The 20,884-nt window shown below is 34.9% G+C and overlaps 1 protein-coding gene across 1 annotated transcript in view; it reads left to right on the plus strand.

Annotated features, from left to right (window-relative positions):
• The window catches only part of LOC122810195 (neural-cadherin-like), a 1,307,756-nt gene that overhangs the window by 772,463 nt on the left and 514,409 nt on the right, over positions 1–20,884 (plus strand). Inside the window, exon 21 of the mRNA XM_044081677.1 lies at positions 18,433–18,659. Coding sequence (XP_043937612.1) covers positions 18,433–18,659 — 227 coding nt within the window. The remainder of the gene's footprint in view (positions 1–18,432; positions 18,660–20,884) is intronic.

Below are 20,884 nucleotides of genomic sequence, written 5' to 3' on the forward strand. Positions count from 1 at the left end.
AGCTGCCATTTGATCATTAAGGTTCTCCCCCACCCTCTGCCTTCCACGTTACACTTAAAGGGAAAGTTCAACATCCTTAACTCAAAGGAATAAACTCTAAGAATATTACACTAAACTGTTAAGCACTATACCCTTTAAATTTGCTGTGCTTTGGACTTTTATATCCTTATATCTGTGTACAATAGCTGGGTTGAAGTACTAACCTGCTATGAGTATAATCCACTGATTGTTTCTTTTGGGATCTACAAACATTCTCAACAAGTGTATCCTGCTTCATTTACCCTTGCTTTCTCAGGCTCACTCCATTCGCCTACCCTACCCCAATTCCCACCAACTCCTCCTTACTCTACATTTGTTCTGCACTGTACCCCACTCCATAACAGATTTGACCACTCAACATCAGTATAGTACAAATGTGTCTACTTCTAAAGTCCAACTTCCACATCACTGACTTTCAAAATCCTGAGACAAAAATCACAAAAGTTCAGAAACCCGTATGTCAGTTTTTACAAGGGTAAGTAAATACATGGCCAACTGTAAATGAAACTAATGCCGAGACAAGTAAAACCCACCTAGGTGGGGTGGGGGGCTATGGAACCAACACCCCCAGCCCCCCACACCTCCCTCAACTAAATATACCAACTCTAGTGAAGAACAGGGCATGTTGGCCAAGTGTTTACTTACCCTAGTAAACAGTCGATATTCAGGTTTCTGAATTTTTGTGATTTTTATCTCGGGATTTTGAAAGTCAGTGATGTGAAAGTTGGACTTTTGAAGTAGATCCAGTACAAATTTCTTCCCCACAATGTAGTTACCTAATCTCTTAATCATCTCAGCCTCTCACTCATCAATCCCAGTCGAAATGTATAGGTTTGAACACTCAATGGCAAGACAGTTAAAAACTCCTCCCCACAATATATTGCCTAATCTCTTAATCATCTCAACCTCCTTCTGTACATCCTAAACAAGCACTATCCTTTTACCTCACCCCTAATCCTTCACTTCTCCATCTACTTTTCCATCTAAAGACTTTTTCCTAAACTCTAACCCTCTACCACCTCTCCCCCTCTTTGTAAACAAAATCCTGCTCCTTATATTATTCTCTCATATTCTAGTGCTAACTGCCCACTTAAGATACTATCACATTCCCTTAAACTACACTACCACCTACTACATAACCTAGACACTTATAATAATAACTGTACACTACCACCTACTACATAACCTAGACACTTATAATAATAACTGTTTTAATATATCCCCTAGCCTCTTTAATCTCTCCACTAGTCTCTTTCTTAAATACAGAATACTTCACTGTTATCACTCTTCCTTCCTTTGGACATTCACCCAAACCCTGGCGTTACTAATCTAAACCCAAACTCCAACAACACCAGTTCCAGAAAGCACCATAATAGCCAGATAACTCCCCTTCTTCAGATATAAGCCATCCCTCCTATAGTGTCCTTTACTCCTAATGCAAAGACATTTTCCACCCAATCCAGTTCAAATTCACAGACATACCATTCTTTCATTATTTCAAGTACAAATCCAGCCAAAAAAAAATAAATCTGGTAACATTAAATCTTTATGGAATTTGTAATAAAATTACAGATCTACATACCTGGATATCACTGTATTCCCCAGATATCCTAGCCATCAGTGAATCATGACTTAAGTTCAAAATGAAAGATATAGAAACACTACCTGCAGGCTATAACATTATAAGGACTGACTGGCCCTACAAAAAAGGATGCAGAGTTGCATTACTGTACATCAGCTCTTATAACCTATAACCTATCTTCCTATTCCAACTTTATCCCCAAATTTCACTCATCCAAAATAATCATCACACTTTTAAAACTAAAATCTAATAAAAAAAAACACTCTGCATTATTGTACTTTACACCCCCCCCCCCCCCCCCCCCGGAAACAACATACCCATACTCAAAGAATTTCTCTCCTGGATATCTAGCACTTTTACTTATGAATGTGATTTAAATATTGACTGGCAAAATGTAACCTTTGACAGTCTCAAATCCTGCATAAATCTATTTGGTCTGACTCAACTAATCACACCATCTATTAGTTACACCAAAAGCAATGAGGGTACAATTCCTGATTGGATTTTAGTCTCTGACCCAGTAAATATATTAACAGTGGAATCTATCCTAACTTCCTAAGTAGCCATCTCCCTGCTTACATACACAGATGTACCACTCATCACACCAATACCCACCAACAAACCAAGACTCTCACAAAATTTAAACAAAGACTTATTCAGCAGTATCCTAAGGTCCTTCAACTGGCCTGTACTAAACACTATCCCATTAGATGATGCAGCTACAACTTTTAATATCTTTTTCAAACATCCTATATAATCTTGGCCCTCTACTTATAAATACACTCCTCCTGGCTATCCACACTTACTAAAAATATTATGCATACCAGAGGCAAGGTTTGGAGGAAGTGGCTAAAAAAAATACTTTCATGACCAGCTACAACTTAATCATAAAAATAATCCAAAACCTTCTGGTCCTTTATCACACACTACTCAGTACTGGCTCAATAATTATCTGTATCCCTCTTAAACCTGCTCCCCCCTCAAAACAGAAATTACATTTAATAAATACCTTATAGACAGCATTGCTGCCCTCACCAACAGCACATCACCCTCCCCTACACAAAACCATAAGCTATTACCAACTGCCCCTTCCACATTAACCTCTGAAAAATATGCATTCAAACAATTCTTGGCCACAAATGCTGACAACTTCACCTTAAAACCTGTAATAATATCTACTATAAAAAAACTGCTACCTAAACTTTGCTCCACAGTTGCCAACTTCCCACCTGAATAGCTCAAGATGGCAGCAGAAGCCATATTTTACCCAGTAGCTATCTCAATTAATAGATCCATACAGGAATCTGATGTCTTAGCTGTTTGGGGAAGATCATATGTCATCCCACTTCACAAAGGAGGAAACTCTACAGAAATATCTAACTTTTGTCCAATTGCAATTCTCTCCACCCTCTCAAAATCCATGTTTTGGCTGCATCTGTAAGCATTCCTGTAGCATACTACTGCTCTTAGAGGACTTAGAGACTGGATGTCACAATTACTTTTATAGAAGGCTAAGTGACTGCAGTTTATTTTGCTGTTAGTTCATATTAAGTAACAGAGCTGTAGAATTAGTGTCTTAGAACAGCCATACATCCTTTACTTTGTGCAGTACATCATGTGTATATTCACTGCTGAATTGTACAGCTGTTATCTGTTAACTTAGAGGCTGCATGTTAATGCTGTTAGTCTATGGTTTTACAGAGCTGATTAACAATGTATGCAATATAACCACTTTTTCTCTTTATATGTATCCCTTGCATGCTCTACACTGCACATTCCAATAATCTTTGCACTAATTCTGCTTATTTGACTTTATTTTTCAGTTTGCACAGGTTTCTTAACTGCATTCCTCCCCTCCTCCCACCTGGGATTAAACTGCAAAAACCCAAAAGTCTATTCTAACCACTGAAGCTGGCTATCTTTTAACTAAATAAAACCTACGGGAAGCAAGAACCTGACACTCTCCATCTTTTCTGTTGCAATAGGTGAATTACAACTTAGTTTTTGTAATATTCTAAGGCTTAGTGCTGAAAGGTGTATGCACAGCAAGGAAGGCTTCTCCCCCTCTACATTATTCCAGCCAATTGCCACTAGATGGCACCATAATAATTTGAATTAGACTCTCTCTCACACACACACACACACACACACACACACACACACACACACACACACACACACACACACAGTCTTGCAGTCCCAAGCACTCACTGTTTAAATTAGTAAATTTTTGCTTTTGCTTTCAGCTTCCTCTACACTAATCTCAACTCTCTCTATAACTGCCCATCAACCCTGTTTGTGTGCTTATAGTGATAATTATTTAAATCATTCCAGAGCTACTTAGATTAATCTTTTGTTAGATACTGATAACTTAAGCTTATTACTCACCTCAAACTGATAGTTTTACAGCTCTTGTCCCTGTGGTGGCTGGACCTGCTCCATTTGCAATGCTTATTCAGCTCTCCACCCTGCCTCTATGTATGTCCACTCCCATAACATTAACTTTATATCTAACCTGACCCCTCCCACACCTCTCTTCCACCTATCGCATAACCCCCAATTATTCCCCCAGTCATACCATACCTCCTAATTACTCTACCTCCCACCTAAATAGGTTCACATAGTCATCATCCCCTAAACTATAGCTATCCTGCTCATATTCATTCTATCACACTGCACTCAACCACCATCATGTTCATCACTATTTCTATGATCTCACTTCTCTCACTTACACTCTCTCTCCTAACAATAATCACAACTTTCCAGACAACAAACATACCTCCTACACCCACCTGTACAACCACCACACCTAATCCACATTTATCAAGTTACTCGGACTTCTACCCTAGCTTATTTACAGCTAAAACTTCTGTACTAACCAAAGTAAAAATTCTTCCTCTCCAAAGACACCCCCATTATCACACCATCAGCAGCAACTATAACATTTTTAGGAAAAAATTGATAAGTATAACCCACATAACTTGCCAAAGCATTATATCCCAGTGCAATGATATATAACCCAACTCAGGCCCAACCCCCCCCCCAGCCCAACCAAACCTAACAACTCTCTCATGCTATCAACCATAAATCTCCAAAGCCTTAGAAATAAGATACCTGAACTCCAGGTGTGGATTTCACAGAACAACCCTGATATTATATCAGCTACAAAAACCTGGTTGAAATCATATGTAAAAGACAAAGAATTTCCCCCCCAGGCTACTCATGCCTAAGAGCCAATCAGCCCCAAAAGAGAGGGAGGGCAGTAGCAATACCTTTTCCTAGCAAATATATTTTAATTCCCTACTCAAAACCAACACCCTTCTCCCCAGCTGAAGTACTAATCTCTATATTAGAACTTAATGATCATAAAAACATTTGCATAATCACCCTGTATATTCCTCCAGGAAACAACATATCAATATTACAAAACATACTTGCCTGGACATCCCAAAACACAGATAATGAAACCATCATCCTAAGTGATGTAAACATTGATTGGCTAGCCATTGTCCAAAAGAACCCCTCAAAAAACATAAACCTTTACAACTTCTCCCAACTAATTCAAGACATCACCAGACCCCCCACAAAATTAACAATCAGAGCTCCACAATAGACTGGATATTAGTGTCTAACCCTAGGAATATCACCACTACAGGCGTACTACCTAATACCATTAGTGATCACCACCCAGCATATATTCTACGCAAATCTATTCCAACCCCAAGCCAACACCAATACAAATCAGACCAAAATTTGACTAAGTTCCAACCATCCATATTTAATGAAACCTTAGCTAAAGTAAATCGGGAACCCTCAAATCCCTACCACTTAATGAGGCTATTGAATTCTTTAACTCAGCATTCCTAGACATCCTAAATAGGCAAGCACCCACCCGCCAAAAATGAATAAAACATAACCATGCAAGCTGGCTCTCAAAATCCAACAAAGAAGTCATGTTCACAAGGGATAAAGTCTAGAAATCATGGCAGAAAAACAAAGATCCCTCAACTCTACTACAATACAAGCAACTCTGTAACCAGGCAAAATGACTAATAACCAGAGATAAAAAAGCCCACTACCTGCACCTACAAAGCCAACATAAAGATAATCCCCAAAAATTATGGTCCTTAATTAACCAACTATTACACCCAACAAAACAACCCATCTCCTGACCCAGACAAACCCCCTGCCAGTCTTGCCACCCTCTTCAATTCCTACTTCATTGACAGCATAGCTAACCTAACCATCACCTTTCCTACAGCTAGCACCACCATCACCAATACAGCTGATGACCATGTCATCCCAGAAAAGAATCCTATCCTCGAGTCCAACCTAACATTCTCCCCCATAGCCACTGCCACAATAAAAAACCTTTTACTTAAGCTAAAACCCTGTACTCTGGCCCCTGACAATCTACCCCCACACTTCCTGTAGCTAGCTGCAAACTCTTTAGCCTATCCCATCAGCAAATTCATTAACAGATCGATTAAAGAATCCATAGTCCCAGACATCTGGCAAAAAGCTTACATTCTTCCCTTACACAAAGGTGGTACCAACACAGACACCACAAACTTTCAGCCCATAGTAGTTCTCTCACCCCTCTCTAAAATACTGGAAAAATGCATCCATGTCCAACTCCTCAACCACTTGCTTGAAAACCAATTTCTATCACCCACTCAGCATGGTGTCAGACCAGGGCACAGCACCACCACTGCCCTCATCTCCTTCCTTGATACAGGTAACTGGGTATGGGATGCTGGCAAAATAATTGCTTCTTTTTTCCTAGACCACTCCAAAGCTTTTGATACCATGTCCCACACCATCCTCCTCTCTAAACTATCCTCATGCCACATTTCCACAGCTAACCTATGATGGTTCAATAGCTATCTCTCCAATAGGCAGCAATCCACCAAATGGCAAAAATCTTACTCTCCCTTCCTGAATACTTCTACAGGGGTTCCCCAAGGCTCCATACTTGGGCCTCTCTTATTTAGCATATTTATTAACAACTTTCACTCCACTCTCCCACAGTTCTCAGTAATCCACTATGCTGACAATTCTACTATAATATGCACTGCTAATTCCAGCTCTGAACTCCAGCAATTCACCCAGAACGCCCTTACCTCTACTGAATTTTGGATGCTTAACAATCATCTTGCCCTAAATCTGAAAAAAAAAGTATTTTTATCCTAAGAAAACCACTCCCCTAGATAAAAACTCTTCACTGTACAAGCCCAAGACAATTCCACTATAGGAGTTGTCCCACACACTAAACTACTAGGCATTATTATAGATAAAAACCTTAACTTTGACCTACACATAAAGAATAATATAAAAAAAACACCAAAAGCTTGGTATGTTCTACAGGCACCAGCACTTTCTTAGCTTGTCTACTAGACAAACCCTTGAAACCACCTTTTTATTACCTTCTGTCCTTTATGGTACCCCTCTCATCACTAATATCCAAAATTCTGCAAAATCCAAACTTGATATGTGTTACAGTAGAAAAGCCATATTTGCCATCAAGGCCAAATTCTCATCCCACCACTGTAACTCACTGAAACAATTAGACTGGCTGGAACTCCCCCACCATCTCTCATTCATCCAACTAACTACAGTGCACAATATAATCTACAGAATTACAGACTGTCTTGCTCTCTCAACACTACTTGCCCAATACCAACCCAGAAGGAACTAAGATCTGAAAATCATCTACTTCTAAGAGTTGAAAAGACCACCTTACCTGCAGGTCAACTCCTCTACTCCTTCACCTTCACCAAACTATGAAACTCACATCCACCTTTTATAAGAAACACAGGCAGCACCACCACCACCTTCAAACAAATACTGAAAGATCATCTCAACACTTCCTGGCTATGTACCTGCTCTATAACCTAACCTTCTCCTTCTCCTTATATGATAACTAAACTGCTTTTTGCTATTGCTGACTGATGATATTTTCTCCATAATTATTAGTTTCATCTGACAACCAACACAATTCCTGCTTTCATGTATATATTCTGTATATATATTACTGTAATCACTATGTGTAACACTGTGTCTACTTTTGTACCAATTAATGTTTAATATTTTCTGTATCTATGTCCTTGTTGGAGCTTTTCTCCCTGGACCTCCACTGAAAATGGGCTCTTTTAGGTGCAGTAGACTTTCCCAGTATACAAATGTAATAAATAAAATAAATAAATAAACTAAAAATTCTAGAAAAATGTACCACACTCAACTTCTTCACCATCTCCTCTTAGAACAACTCTTAACCAGTAGTCAACATGGATTCCACCCTGACCATATTGCAACTATTGCACTATTATCCTTTTTAGATAATATAAACAAGAAAAGGGACCCTGGCAAACTTATATCTTCCATATTTCTGGATCTGCCCAAAGCCTTTGATACCGTCTCAGATAACAAACTCCTTCTACAATGGCACCATCTCGGCCTGTCCCCTCCTTCACTTCAGTGGTTTAAAATCTGCCTATCTGACATACAACAAACTCTTAGATGGCAACATACATTTTCTCATTACCTCCCTGTTATCACTGGTACCCCAAGGCTCAATTCATGATCCATTTCTCTTTATCATTTTAATTAATGATCTCTATACCTGTTCTAGGCAAACCACTTATACAGCATGCTGATGATTCAACATTAATATGATCATTTGACTCTCTGGTGCATCTTCTTGAAATCACAGAAGAAGTCTTTACCTCTGTTGAAAACTGGCTTTACAATGACCAATTATTACTTAGCCCTCAAAAAACAAAACTACTGCATTTCCTCCCCATAGCACATCTGAAAGACAAATCCAGCTTCAAAGTCTTCTCACTTAAAAATACGGAGATACAAATTGTATCCCATACAAAATTGTTTGTTGTGACAATTGATGACAACCTCAGATTTGAACTCCACATTCAAAATAACATAAATAAATTACCAGAAACTTGGCATGCTTTATAAACATAACAATGTTCTTACTAACACTGCTAAAACCACCCTAGCAACAACTTACCTCCTTCTTTCACTCTTATATGACACCCCTATTCTTATTAACTTGTAGGTATCTGTTAAAACTAAAATTGAAATATGCTACAACAAAGCTGATAAATTTGCTTCCAATAAATAATACTATACACATCACTGCAAGACCCTTAAATGTTTGAACTGGCTTGGACTACTGCACTATCTGGACTTTGTACAACTAGCTACTGCCCACAACATCATTTATAAACCCATGCCTTCCTGCCCTAAGCTCTATTCTTCCTTCCTATCACTCAGACCCTTTCTTTCTAATGATAAACAACTTCTCACTATCTATTAATACCAAAAAGCAATTTGAAATTGCATTTACCGCTACTCTGTTGTCAAAAAAATGGAATTATATTCCATAGGCTATTAGACCTGTAAATTACCATCCTTTATTAAAATACCTATCAAACTCATAGCTCTGCTTATAATATACCCCTGGTTGAAATCAATATTGTTTAATTTTCTCCCCCCTATCTGTACAGTTTTTCTACCCATCACCACTTTCTCATCTTCACCTGGCTATCCTACCTTCTCTACCACTTTACATAACCTCTTCCAATCACCTCCTCCCCATTTATACTAATCTAGCCTAATTTCTCTCCACCTTTATAGTTACAATTAAACTAAACACATAATTTGTACTTATTACTGCTGCAAATTGCCAAAAGGATGTGCTCCAGAATTGTATATAGTGCTTTATTTTGCCTTTTCTCATTGTTCTTATTATAACATATTTTGTTATATCTGTATCCCTTACAATATTGTTGATTTTTTTAAATGTATAATGTCCAACTGTTTTATGTAATGTCTTTGAATTTTTTTTTCTCTATTAAATGGAACTTTTCCCTGTGCCTCTGCTGAATATGGACTCTTCTGTCTCAGTCAGACTTTCCCAGGAAATAAATGTCACTAAAGAAAATAAATTGTTCAAACACTCATTATAAAGAACTTTTTAAACTACATTCTTGAAATGCAAATACAGTTATGTTCATGTTCATTAATTCACTGAATGTTATCTTTATAACCTATTCATACCTACATTTGTGTTTTGATTATAATTTAGATAGCTTTTTTCCAGTAGAATATAACATTGTATAGTTCATCCCATAGTGACTTTTCATTTATGGAAACACCTCAGTTTATTCTTAGGTGTATTTTATAACTTTTGATCTCAATGTATTTTTTGGCTAATGGCATAGCTCATAACTTGACTGTTATGTTAATGTGATGTCATTTAGTAATTAGGTTTAAGCAACTCCATTTTGAACAAATAGTACATAAAAATGCACAATTTCTCTAACCATCATAAATAATTCTTGACAACCCTTCCCCTTTATATTGTATATACTATCTTCCATAATATTTTCCATTTTAATTTCAAATCTCTTTTGCATTATTTTATAAAGATCTTATCTTTGTTATTTAATACTGTTGGTCTCCATTTTTAATTTCTTCTATCTTCCTTCTTCCATATGAATTTAAGTACTCCACTACGTAATTCTTTAAACATAAAACCTTAATTTATCAATTCATTCAAAATCTTAAAAAATACATATTTTTGTCAATCCCTTAAATTTGTATACATTTCATACCCTATTCCATCTAGCCCTGTAGCCAAATTTATATTTACTTGTCCTAATATTTTACCTAGATCATATAAAGAAATATCCATTTCTGACTCATTATTCTCTTGTTCTATTAACCTTTTTACTCTCCATTTTTTCACTACCTTTTTTTTAAACATTTCTTCTACCTATTATACTATACTAGTCATAATGTTTTCCTGAGTTCTATTTCTCTTTTTCCATTTTTTTTATTTCTCTCATTACAAGACCATTGCCCTTTACTAATCTAATAAAGTAACTTGATACTTCTTCTCGTTTTCCTTGTAAAAATATATTTGCTCATATAACAATTCTTGTATTTTTCTTGATTTCTTTATATAATTATTTTCTTTACCAAGGTACTTTCTATCATTATGTTCTAAATCTTCTAATGTATCATTATATGTTCTTTTATATTTTTCTTTCTTTACTTTTCTCACATTATCTTGCTACTGTAAATAACATTTTGTATACTTTTCCTTAAATATCATCCACCATTCAGACTGATTCTTATAAAATGTTCTCATAGTAATATGATCTTTCATTAACTGTACTACTAATCTGTTTTCTTCTTCATCCCATGCTTTTTCATTAAATTATTTTTATTCATCTGACTATTTTTATATTTTGTTTTCCTTTATTTCCAGCCACACTGTAAGATGATCAGAAAACCCTCTTTCAACTACCCCTTCTCCTATAACTAAACCTTCTGCTACTATAAAAATAATCTATTTCAGCTCTATACATACCCATTTTGTAAATCCATGAATTTTTGTCCCAAGTATTTTTCTTATATCATTTCCTTTTTTGTTGAGCTTGCCTCTTAAATCACAATTAAAGTATCTTGTAATTATAACATTCATATTTATCACTACATATTCTAAAATCTGAAGAAATATGATTTTCCTTTCTTTACAGTTAGTAGAAGCATATAATACTATAATTTTTTATGTGTGTTCTTTCCATTTTAAATCTACAATGGTTAAGCTTCCTATTTTTCTAAATTTACATCCAATACATTTACTGTATTTCTATAGAATACAGCTGTTACAAAACCTCTTTCATTTCCCAAGTTCCAGATTATTTTTCCTCCCCATAATTTCTCTGTTTGTAAAATTTCATTTGTTGAAATTATTATGTCTTCTAATATAACTACATCTACATCATATGTATTATACCATTTCAAAATCCCTATTCTTCTTACTATATTCTTAGTATTATTCACATTGACAGACAGCACTCAGAATTGTTCATTTTTCCTTTCATTCATGTTTTCATAAGTTTAGAGCTAATTACTATGCTGCCAGCCTTAATGCACCATTCTAAGCCTAGCCAATTTCCCTTCTAAAGGTGAGACTCAGACACCATAATCATTATACTAAGCCCCAAATAATTACCTGTATATCTTCCTTTTCATATATTTCCTTTCTTTTTTCATACCTGTATATCTTCCTTTTCATATATTTCCTTTCTTTTTTCATTTGTACATATACCTTTACATTTTAATTTTCTGTCTTTTATCATTTTCAAATGTAATTCTTTTTTTCTTTCACTATCTCCTGATTTAAGTCTTCTTCATCACTTATTTCAGCGCCTGCTTCTATGTCCTTTTTATTATTTTTCTCATCCAATCTTTCTTATTTTTACTATCTTTAAAATTTCTTCTCTTCTCTTTGTTCATTTTCTTCTCTTTCTTTTTCTTTTTTTTTACACTTATTTTCATTTTTACAATCCATCCATACATTCCCAATTTCTTTACATTCATGACTTTTCAATTCAATTTTTTTTTTGCATTATGTTCCATTTCCCCACAAATTTAACATGCTATTTTATCAGAGTTACTTATCAAATGTCCTCTTTTCTACAAAAAAATATGTTTTTGGTTGTCCCCAGTATTTTAAGACACCCCTATTCCTCTCCACATTTATTATGCTTGGTATATGTATAATTGTTTCTATTTCTGTTTTTAACACAATATTAATCATCCACCATAACCCCCCCCCCCTTTTATTATAAACCTGTGCACTGTCCAGTATTTCTTTACAAAAAGTTTTGAAATGTCCTTTCAAAGTAGCTCTTTTTACCTCTGTTCGAAATTATACATTAATTGTCTTTTTTGTTTCCCTGTTAAATGCTTTTATCACATAAAGATTCCATGGGTTACAGTATTTCTTTTTTCATACTCTCCAAGAATATATTTAATTGAAAAAAAAACATATATAGTGTCACAAAATGTCTTTTTGTTAATAAGAATAAATGTTTTGACCTCATATGCTTTTACACCCAAAGGAGCTTTTAAATTGCTTCACACTTCATACCAGTCCATTTCTTAGTCTTCTTTACTTCTAATTGTTACCATGTACTTCTATTTTTCATTTTCTTCTCTCTTTCCTTTCTCCTACTCCCTATTTGCCTTTTTTACTTTCTCTGTATATGTTTTCTTTTCTGTCTCACCACTATCTCTGCATCCTCCTTTCATATTTTCTTCATAATGCCCCCCCCAGGAAATGTCTCCTTCATTTTCTGGCTCACTCTGCAGAACCATTTATTTAAGTTAATCATCCCATGCACACACACAGACACCCAACTGGAGGGTTGTGATTAAACATCTATCATTTGCCAACTCATCTCCATCAAACTGATTTCTTTAAAACAACTCATTAGAATCTTACATATATTCTCCAGTCTAAATATTGGTTTTCTCCTCCATTTCTCTCACCACTCCATTATCTCCTTCTCTCTCCATCTGCCTCCCTGTTTCACTCGGCTGTCTGGACTAGAAACAGGAAGTGCTCATGCAAAATAGGTCCAACTTACAACAAATATGAGTAGGGTTTTTTATTTGTATGCATATATACAATTCATATTTTTACATATTTACATATTTACGTATTTACAATATTTACATATTTTGACCTCATTTTGTACATCGATATTTCCATTTTAAGTATCCCCCCGGCTCTTTTACCCACAACCAAAACCATAAACCATATTTTTCCAGTATTTTTGTCAATGTCCATTTTCCATTGTATCTGATTTCATCAAGTCTTTCATTTCATATAGTCCATTTTACATATAACATGATCCTGTCCATTTTTTAGCTTCATTCTTGGATCTTTTCCCATAAAACCCATACTCTATTGTATCCATGTTTAACATTTCAAAATGTAAATAACTTTTAATCAAATCATGTTTACATACTTCTTTTCACAGTTGTTGAATTCTCTCACATTTAAAAAAAATGTTTTGTAATTTCCAATTCTTTACATTTATTATATATTCCATCCTGTTTTCTGTTGTATTTAATATTTGCCCCCACTGGTAATTTTTCTAACGCCAATCTCCACAAAAAAAATCATTGCATTTTTTAATTCTTTTATAATTTCAGTATCTTGTCAATATTGCTTTATTATTATCTATTTCAAACTCTTTCCATTGATCCACCAAATAAAAGGATATCATAATGTTAGCATATCATTCATTTCTATTCTTTTCTATCACACTCTTTTATAATTTCCATAACACAATTTTACTGTAAAATTCTTTCATTTCTTCATTAATAAAATTTTTACTTATTTTTTTCATTTCCATTGCTTCCCACATTTCTCTATATTCATAATACATTATTTTTGTCAAATCTTTATTATTTTTCATTATTCTTTTTAGTACTTTATACATACTTAAAGAAGCTGCATGCACAATCAGATTTATCAGCCCCAATCCACTTGTTCATCCTTCATATTCAAAATTCCCATTTTAACCAAGTTCAGTCTTGACCCCAAATAAATGAAACAAATATCTGCATAATTTCTTTTTCATATTTCATTGGCATCATATAAACATTTGCAATATAACATATTTTACCTATTATTATGATGTTTATTAAATGTGTTTTCTTTTTGTATGAAAACCTATATGTCTTCCAGAATGTAATCATGTTTTTGATTAATTTAATAATGTTATCTCATTGTTCATGTATATATTCTGCCCTTCCAAATACCATTCCTGAAATATCTTTACTCTTTTCATTATATTCCACACCTCCTATAATACCTTCATACCTAAATCCTTTGCTTTTCTCTTTATTTATGCTTAAGCAAATTTTTTTTTCAACCATGTACTCAATTTGTCTTAATTTTTTTCCATCCAGACTTTATTTTTTGCTATTACTACAATATCATCAGCATAAGTATATATTATTGGTAACTGTATCTCCTCCATCATTCTATAACCTCCCTTACTTGGCATTTATTAATTTCCATTACTACTGTATTCATGATTATAGCAAAGATCATACTGCTTGCGGGACATCCTTGTTTTATACCATATTGCATTTTCAAAATTTCCCCAATCCAGAAGTTAACATTCCATTCCACATAATTCTTTTCATATATTGATTAATTACTTGTAATATGTTTTCACTTATGTTGATGCTTGTAAAACTCCCCATATTGCTTAATACTGAATATTATCATATGCCTTACTAACATCACCTATAACGATTTTTGTTTCCACTTTTCTATTAATATCATTAATTACTTCCCTTATTATCCACAGTTGGTCTTGACTCCCCTTTCCTTTTCCCCCAAACAAATTCAGATCATATAATCATTTTATTTACATTATAGTCTTTTAGTTATCATTCTCATGAAATTTTTACAGTCTGTGCTATTCAGTGTAACTGGTCTCCATTTTTTATTTCATCTTTATCTCCTCTCTTTAATATAAATGTTATTACACCTGTGCAAATTTCTTTATACCTAATTTTTCTTTCTAGCCACTCATTATTTCCTTTTATAAACACTATTTTTTGCCAGTCATACATTTCTTTATACATACTATATTCAATTCTGTCCAAACCTGTAGCTGAATTAACATCAATATCTTTCACAATCACATTCAACTCATTTATATTTATTTTCTCTGTAAATATTTATTATCTTCATTGTTTAATTGTTCACCATTATGAATTTGTTCTATGTTAACTTCTTTTTTACTATACAAATCTAACACATATTCTTTAATTATTTCATATATTTCTCATTGTCATTTAACTTGTTTCCCTTCTTTATTGTTTAATTCCCTTAATATCTTTCCTTCATATTTTGCTTATATGACAGTTTATTAACCTTATCCTGATTTCTTCTATATAATTCTTTTTTCTTTTTCATAAAACATTTTTTTTCTCTGTCAAGTCTTTAAATGTTTCTTGACTTAATATTTTGTATTCCATTTCTTTCTTTTTCCTTTTCATTTATTTACATTCTAACAAATACTTTTTGTATTTCTTTTTGAATTGATTGAATCCACCATATTGTCTATTTTTTTGTTGCCATAATACTGTAATTTATTTTCTTTCTCTTGAATCTAACTCTTTTTCATTTGTTGTTTTTATGCCTTTTCCTACTTTAATACATTCCTGATTTTCATGAATTCTTATCCAAATCACCACTTGATCAGAGAACCCATTATATTTAATTCTATTTTGAGTAAATTTTAGGCTTTTTGATATAAAATAATCAATTTCTGTCGTAATTTCATTTCCTTTGTAAGTCCAGTGTTTATTTTCCCATATTTTAATTTTTCACTTTTCATAATTTCAGTAATCATTTTAACATCACAACTATTCTTTTTATTTTTCAAATTACAATTAAAGTCACCTGTCATTATTATATCCATGTTAACACAGACATAATTAGATATACTTTTAAACATTGTTTCTCTTTCTTTTTTGTCAAATATGCAGATAAAGCTATTAGTCTATATACATATTTTCCATCTTTTATCTACTACTGTTATTTGGCCCAGTTCTACTGTTGTAATATCTAATACTTTTATATTTTTGTGGCATAGTAGACATGTACCTGAACACATTTCTTTGCCTATATTCCAAATAACAGTACTATTCCAAAGGTTTTCTGTTTGCACCCTTTCCTTTTCTGTTAACATTCTAATGTCTTCTAACACTATTACTTGAGTATCTACTGCAGCACAACATTGTAAAATACTAATTGTTCTCTTAATATTCTTCATACTGTTCATGTTCAAAGCTAATATTTTCAGCTTTACAGAACAGTTATTAGAATAATCTTCTTATCCTTTACCTTTCTTATTCTCTGTTACCATTATATTTTAAAATTTTCTTTTTCTTTCCTTAACTCTCTTTCCTACTGAATTTTTCTGTCCCTTTCCTGCCTTTTACTATATGAAAATATTATCTCTAACAACAATTTCATGTCCTATACCAACTTTGAAACCATAAGTAAAAGAACTACTTTACATTAAAAAATGTGTTTGTGTGTGTGTGTGTGTGTGTGTGTGTGTGTGTGTGTGTGTGTGTGTGTGTGTGTCTGTATTATTTCATCAAAGTGGATATGACTGAACTAGGAAGGGTTGAAAACAATGATTGAAAGTATATTTGACTGAAAAGCCATCTCATCGAAAACAATGGCAGTTTATACTTGGAATTTCAGGTGTCAGTTTGTATGATGGGAGTTATTAGGGACATAATTTAGATTTTGTATGGATTGGCAATGCCCACCATCATGTTGTATGTCTAGATTTACAGATATTTGTGTTGGTGCACCAGCACTGATTCATTGGGTATGGTGTTTTCTCTTTTTTCCACTAGTGTGTTGTCATGGAGTTAGAATATATAATTATGAGGGTAGTTGGGGGCAGAGACCTCCACTTGGGGAGTGTAAGAGGGCTTGCCTTCTGCAAAAACCATTTTATGGTATGTATGTTGTGAAGCTGTTTTTCAGGAAATAGCACTTGCACATTGTCATTTGTACCTACTGTTTTTCTTTCAATCAAACCTACCATCAACAAAATGATACAGAACTATATATAAATATAGATATAGCCAGACAATTTTCTAAGCATAGTGGTGTCATCCTGGTTATTAATAATAAAACAAATACAAAAGAACTTAGCAGATCATTTTATAAACCACAATAATACTCTCCCAGTTGTGTACAGGGAAATAAAGGGCCTTCCAAGGTTGTCCATTATTTCCCTTGCAATCCCAATACTTTCTGATATTATTGCTTGCTTAACTAGGGAGATGAAATTATGCAAAAAGATTTTTTTCAGGCAGAACCCAAAACAAATGCAACTGTAACACGTTTGTAAACCAGTAGAAACAATGAAATAGCATGTTTTTATGTACAGTAATTCTCTGTACAATGAATATGCTTAGACTCACATGCATATGAAAATGAAACAGATACATAATTTTCTTTAGAAAAGTGCCTCCATTACTCAGACTGTAGGGGTGACAAGTACAGGTATTTTAGGCAATCTCTTCTGAACTTTATAATGCCAATAGATCTTCTACCCTTCCAGAATCCATTGATTTACCAGGGATATAACTATGAATAATGAGTGGAACATGTGACAGTAACCTGGCAGGTAATGGACAAAAGGTATGATCATTCAAAAGACATCGTTCCCTACTTCACTGCTGAGTTTGTCACAAACAATCTCTGTCTGTTTTATTGCCAGCTGCTCAGAGAATGTACTATGGAGGGTTGGCAATATCTGGCCATCCATACCAGGTAACCAAATTCTGATTTAGAATCATCAGTTCTTGTCTCCAGGTAAAGAACTGCAGCAACCTGATCCAAAGAAACACACACATAAAAAGGCACGGACTCACAGTAACTGCCAACTTAGGTATTGTCCATAATTTTGTCAGTTACTGTTCCTATAAAGTATTTAGACTTTTGGACAAGACATCTCTCAGCTAGGCAGCTGAGAGAATTTATGCAAGATGACTTACTTCCAGAACTGTAAACCTTACATCATATAAAGCACAATTTGTGGTATATATGTGTATCTGTAAATGTGACTACTTAAGCTATGTGTTGTGTTATTGAACATAGACATTAATGCAGAATGTAAGTGATCAGGAATTACATTACAGGACTTGTGTAGAAATATTTAAATTGCCATTTTCCCTGTAGTGTGCTTACTAGAAACTTGTCAGCAAAAAAAGTAATGTTTACATTTCAGAATTTTCTAAAATGTTAACAAAACCCTGGAATGGAAGCAAAAAAATTGTAATAGTTTGTAAGATATAAGCATTAATTTCCTGTGGAAACTGCAAAATTCTATTTATCTTTGTCTTTGAGGTGACTGATTTTTTACTTTTGCTTTCAGATATCACAGCACAAGAATTTATTCAGGAAGATAGAGCTGGCAAGAGCAAATATAATATGTTTAAGAACCTGCTGGGAGAATTGTTGTTAGTACCACCTGACCATGTCAGTATCTTAAATGTGAAGAACAGAAATGGCAGAGTAACAGACATCAGATTCTCAGCTCACAGCTCCATTTACTTCAGTCCTGAAAAACTTTTGGGCACACTTTCTTCTCATAAAACAAGGGTACGTTCTCATTTACTAGTTAGAACAGTTCTGAAGAATGATTAATTGTTATAGTATAGTATTAAGAATCAACACTGAAAGCATTTCCTGTCTTTAGTAGTAAGATTTAGTAACTCATCTGACAGAGAGTCTTGGTATACCGTATTGCTATCTTCATTTGTATTTCTTCATAAAAAAGTCAATTGCTCCGTGTCAAGATCTGACAGAAGAAGTATCATAAGAAGTTAAACATTCCCTATCTACTGACTCCTGTCTAATGGATTTTTGTTTTAGTGTATTGTTAGTTTATCTACCAATGTCTGACTGAAAGGTTTCTTAAATGTAGATGCAGGACATTTTTCCCAATTGTCAGGTCAGACAGAGGAAAAAAAAAAAAGCAGTCAGCAGAAACACTGAATAGTTTCAGAGAGCACTGTCTGAATATCTTATAGCGATGACACCAGACTTCTGTAGAGCCAACTACTTCATGACAAGATCTGCAAGAAAGAAATGAAGTTTAGCAACAAAGTTGCCCTGGGACATCTCCATGGGGAGGGGTTAGGTTAATGTTAAAGGGAGTAAGTGGGTTGGGGAGGTGAAAGGATTAAGTGGAGGCAGGGATTGTTGGGAGGAAATGAGATAATGATGGGGAGGGGCTTATGAGGTTTAGTCTAGTATAGTGGGTTAAGCAATCAAATTTTGGCGTGAACTTGCTATACTGCAAGTTTATGTCCAAGACGACCTAGAGGTAATCCAGGGAACAGGTAGGGCTGGAGATAGTAGGAGTGCATGCGAGAGAGGTGTCATGGTTGTCTATACTAATAATTTTCTTGGTTTTCTGGGTGCTGTTTAAGTTTAATGAGTGAGATATGGTAAAGCCTGCTGGGAGGTGAGGTAGTGCAGCCTTAGTAGGATTCCCTTATCTTTCTTTAGTTGGTTCTGCGAGTAATGTCTTTCATGGGTTTGTCTGTCCCACTGGTGGACTGGGCAGTGTAGTGTTTTGTTGATCAGTTAGATGAAATGCTGGTTAGGCAGTCACTTTGTCCACTTTTTTTTTTTTTTTGTCCGTAGCATTGGTGTTGGTGTTGTAGTTGTAGGATTGTTTCAGCAGTCTGGGAGATGGACAGAACCGCAAGCCTTTTGTTTTTCCCTTGTGGGTGTTAAGCTGCATTAGAAGACCATTTAAACTAAGGTGTTTATGTGTAACATGTTCTAACTTGGGTCGTTGTGGGTATATGGGGGTTGGAAGTGACCATTCTGGGTGGTTTGCAGGCTCACAAGTGACAGCGAGCAATGGATCATTGCAGCTGGCCCTGTTTGGCAGTCAAGTTCATCCAGATCTTCACAGAATGCCCAGATGTAGGTTTTGGCTGGCCTCCTGACATACGTGGTTTCTGGTGGGGATGGTCGTTAAAAAAAAAACAAAATTTGAGCAGCGCTTTAGCTGAAAAGCTTTTATTTCGGCATCTTTCCTCTGGGGTAACTCGCTTACCAGACTGAATGATTTTGCGGGCTATAGGGAGCTCCGAGTGAAGGTTGTTCACCATGCATGAGTCTTAACTATATCAATTTCTTTGGCACTTCATTATTTGTGCCTGTGGATTTTGTACCTCAGTAGGCTATATTTTGTACAACTTGTGCAGTATATACTGAAAATGTGTTTTTTATTTTATTTTATTTATTTATTTATTTATTCATTGCTCTCAAGGGTGTGATGCACAGTAAGAGATTTTCATAATTTGGCTGTTTCTCATAAGGTTCAGCATGTTCTGGTAAATCGCTGGGAAGATTTGAATTGCCTCAACTTATTTGAATGATGGTGGAGCTGGTGAACATGGTGCATTGTTGCTGTTAGGCAGTGTATTTCAACAGGTTGTTGTTGGGGTTGTTATCATGGAAATCTGGTGTTCGGCCTATATGTGCAGAGTAATTTTCTTGCTGGTGTCACAACCGAGCTGCAAATGGTTTCACAGGCGGTAAGTTAGCTAGCTGAACTGTACCCTCCATGCATGCATGGTACAGGACTACAGGAGTGCCGTGCACCTTATCCTAAAAGGGAAGTATCTTATTTATTTGTTTAAAACATGCAGTGGGGTTGTGAGCTTGAAGTCTGGGAGGAGGGGACAGTATGTAGGGCAGCCATGGCAGAGCTGCTTGAAATGGTGAGCTGGTTGTTGAGGGAGGTGGCTTCCTTGGAGGACATTGCTGTTTGCTAGTCCAGTTGTTCATGTTCTTCTGTTGAGGCT

This window comes from Protopterus annectens, chromosome 8.part1 (genome assembly GCF_019279795.1).
Source record: "Protopterus annectens isolate FY-2018-M chromosome 8.part1, PAN1.0, whole genome shotgun sequence".
NCBI classification, from domain to species: Eukaryota; Metazoa; Chordata; order Ceratodontiformes; family Protopteridae; genus Protopterus; species Protopterus annectens.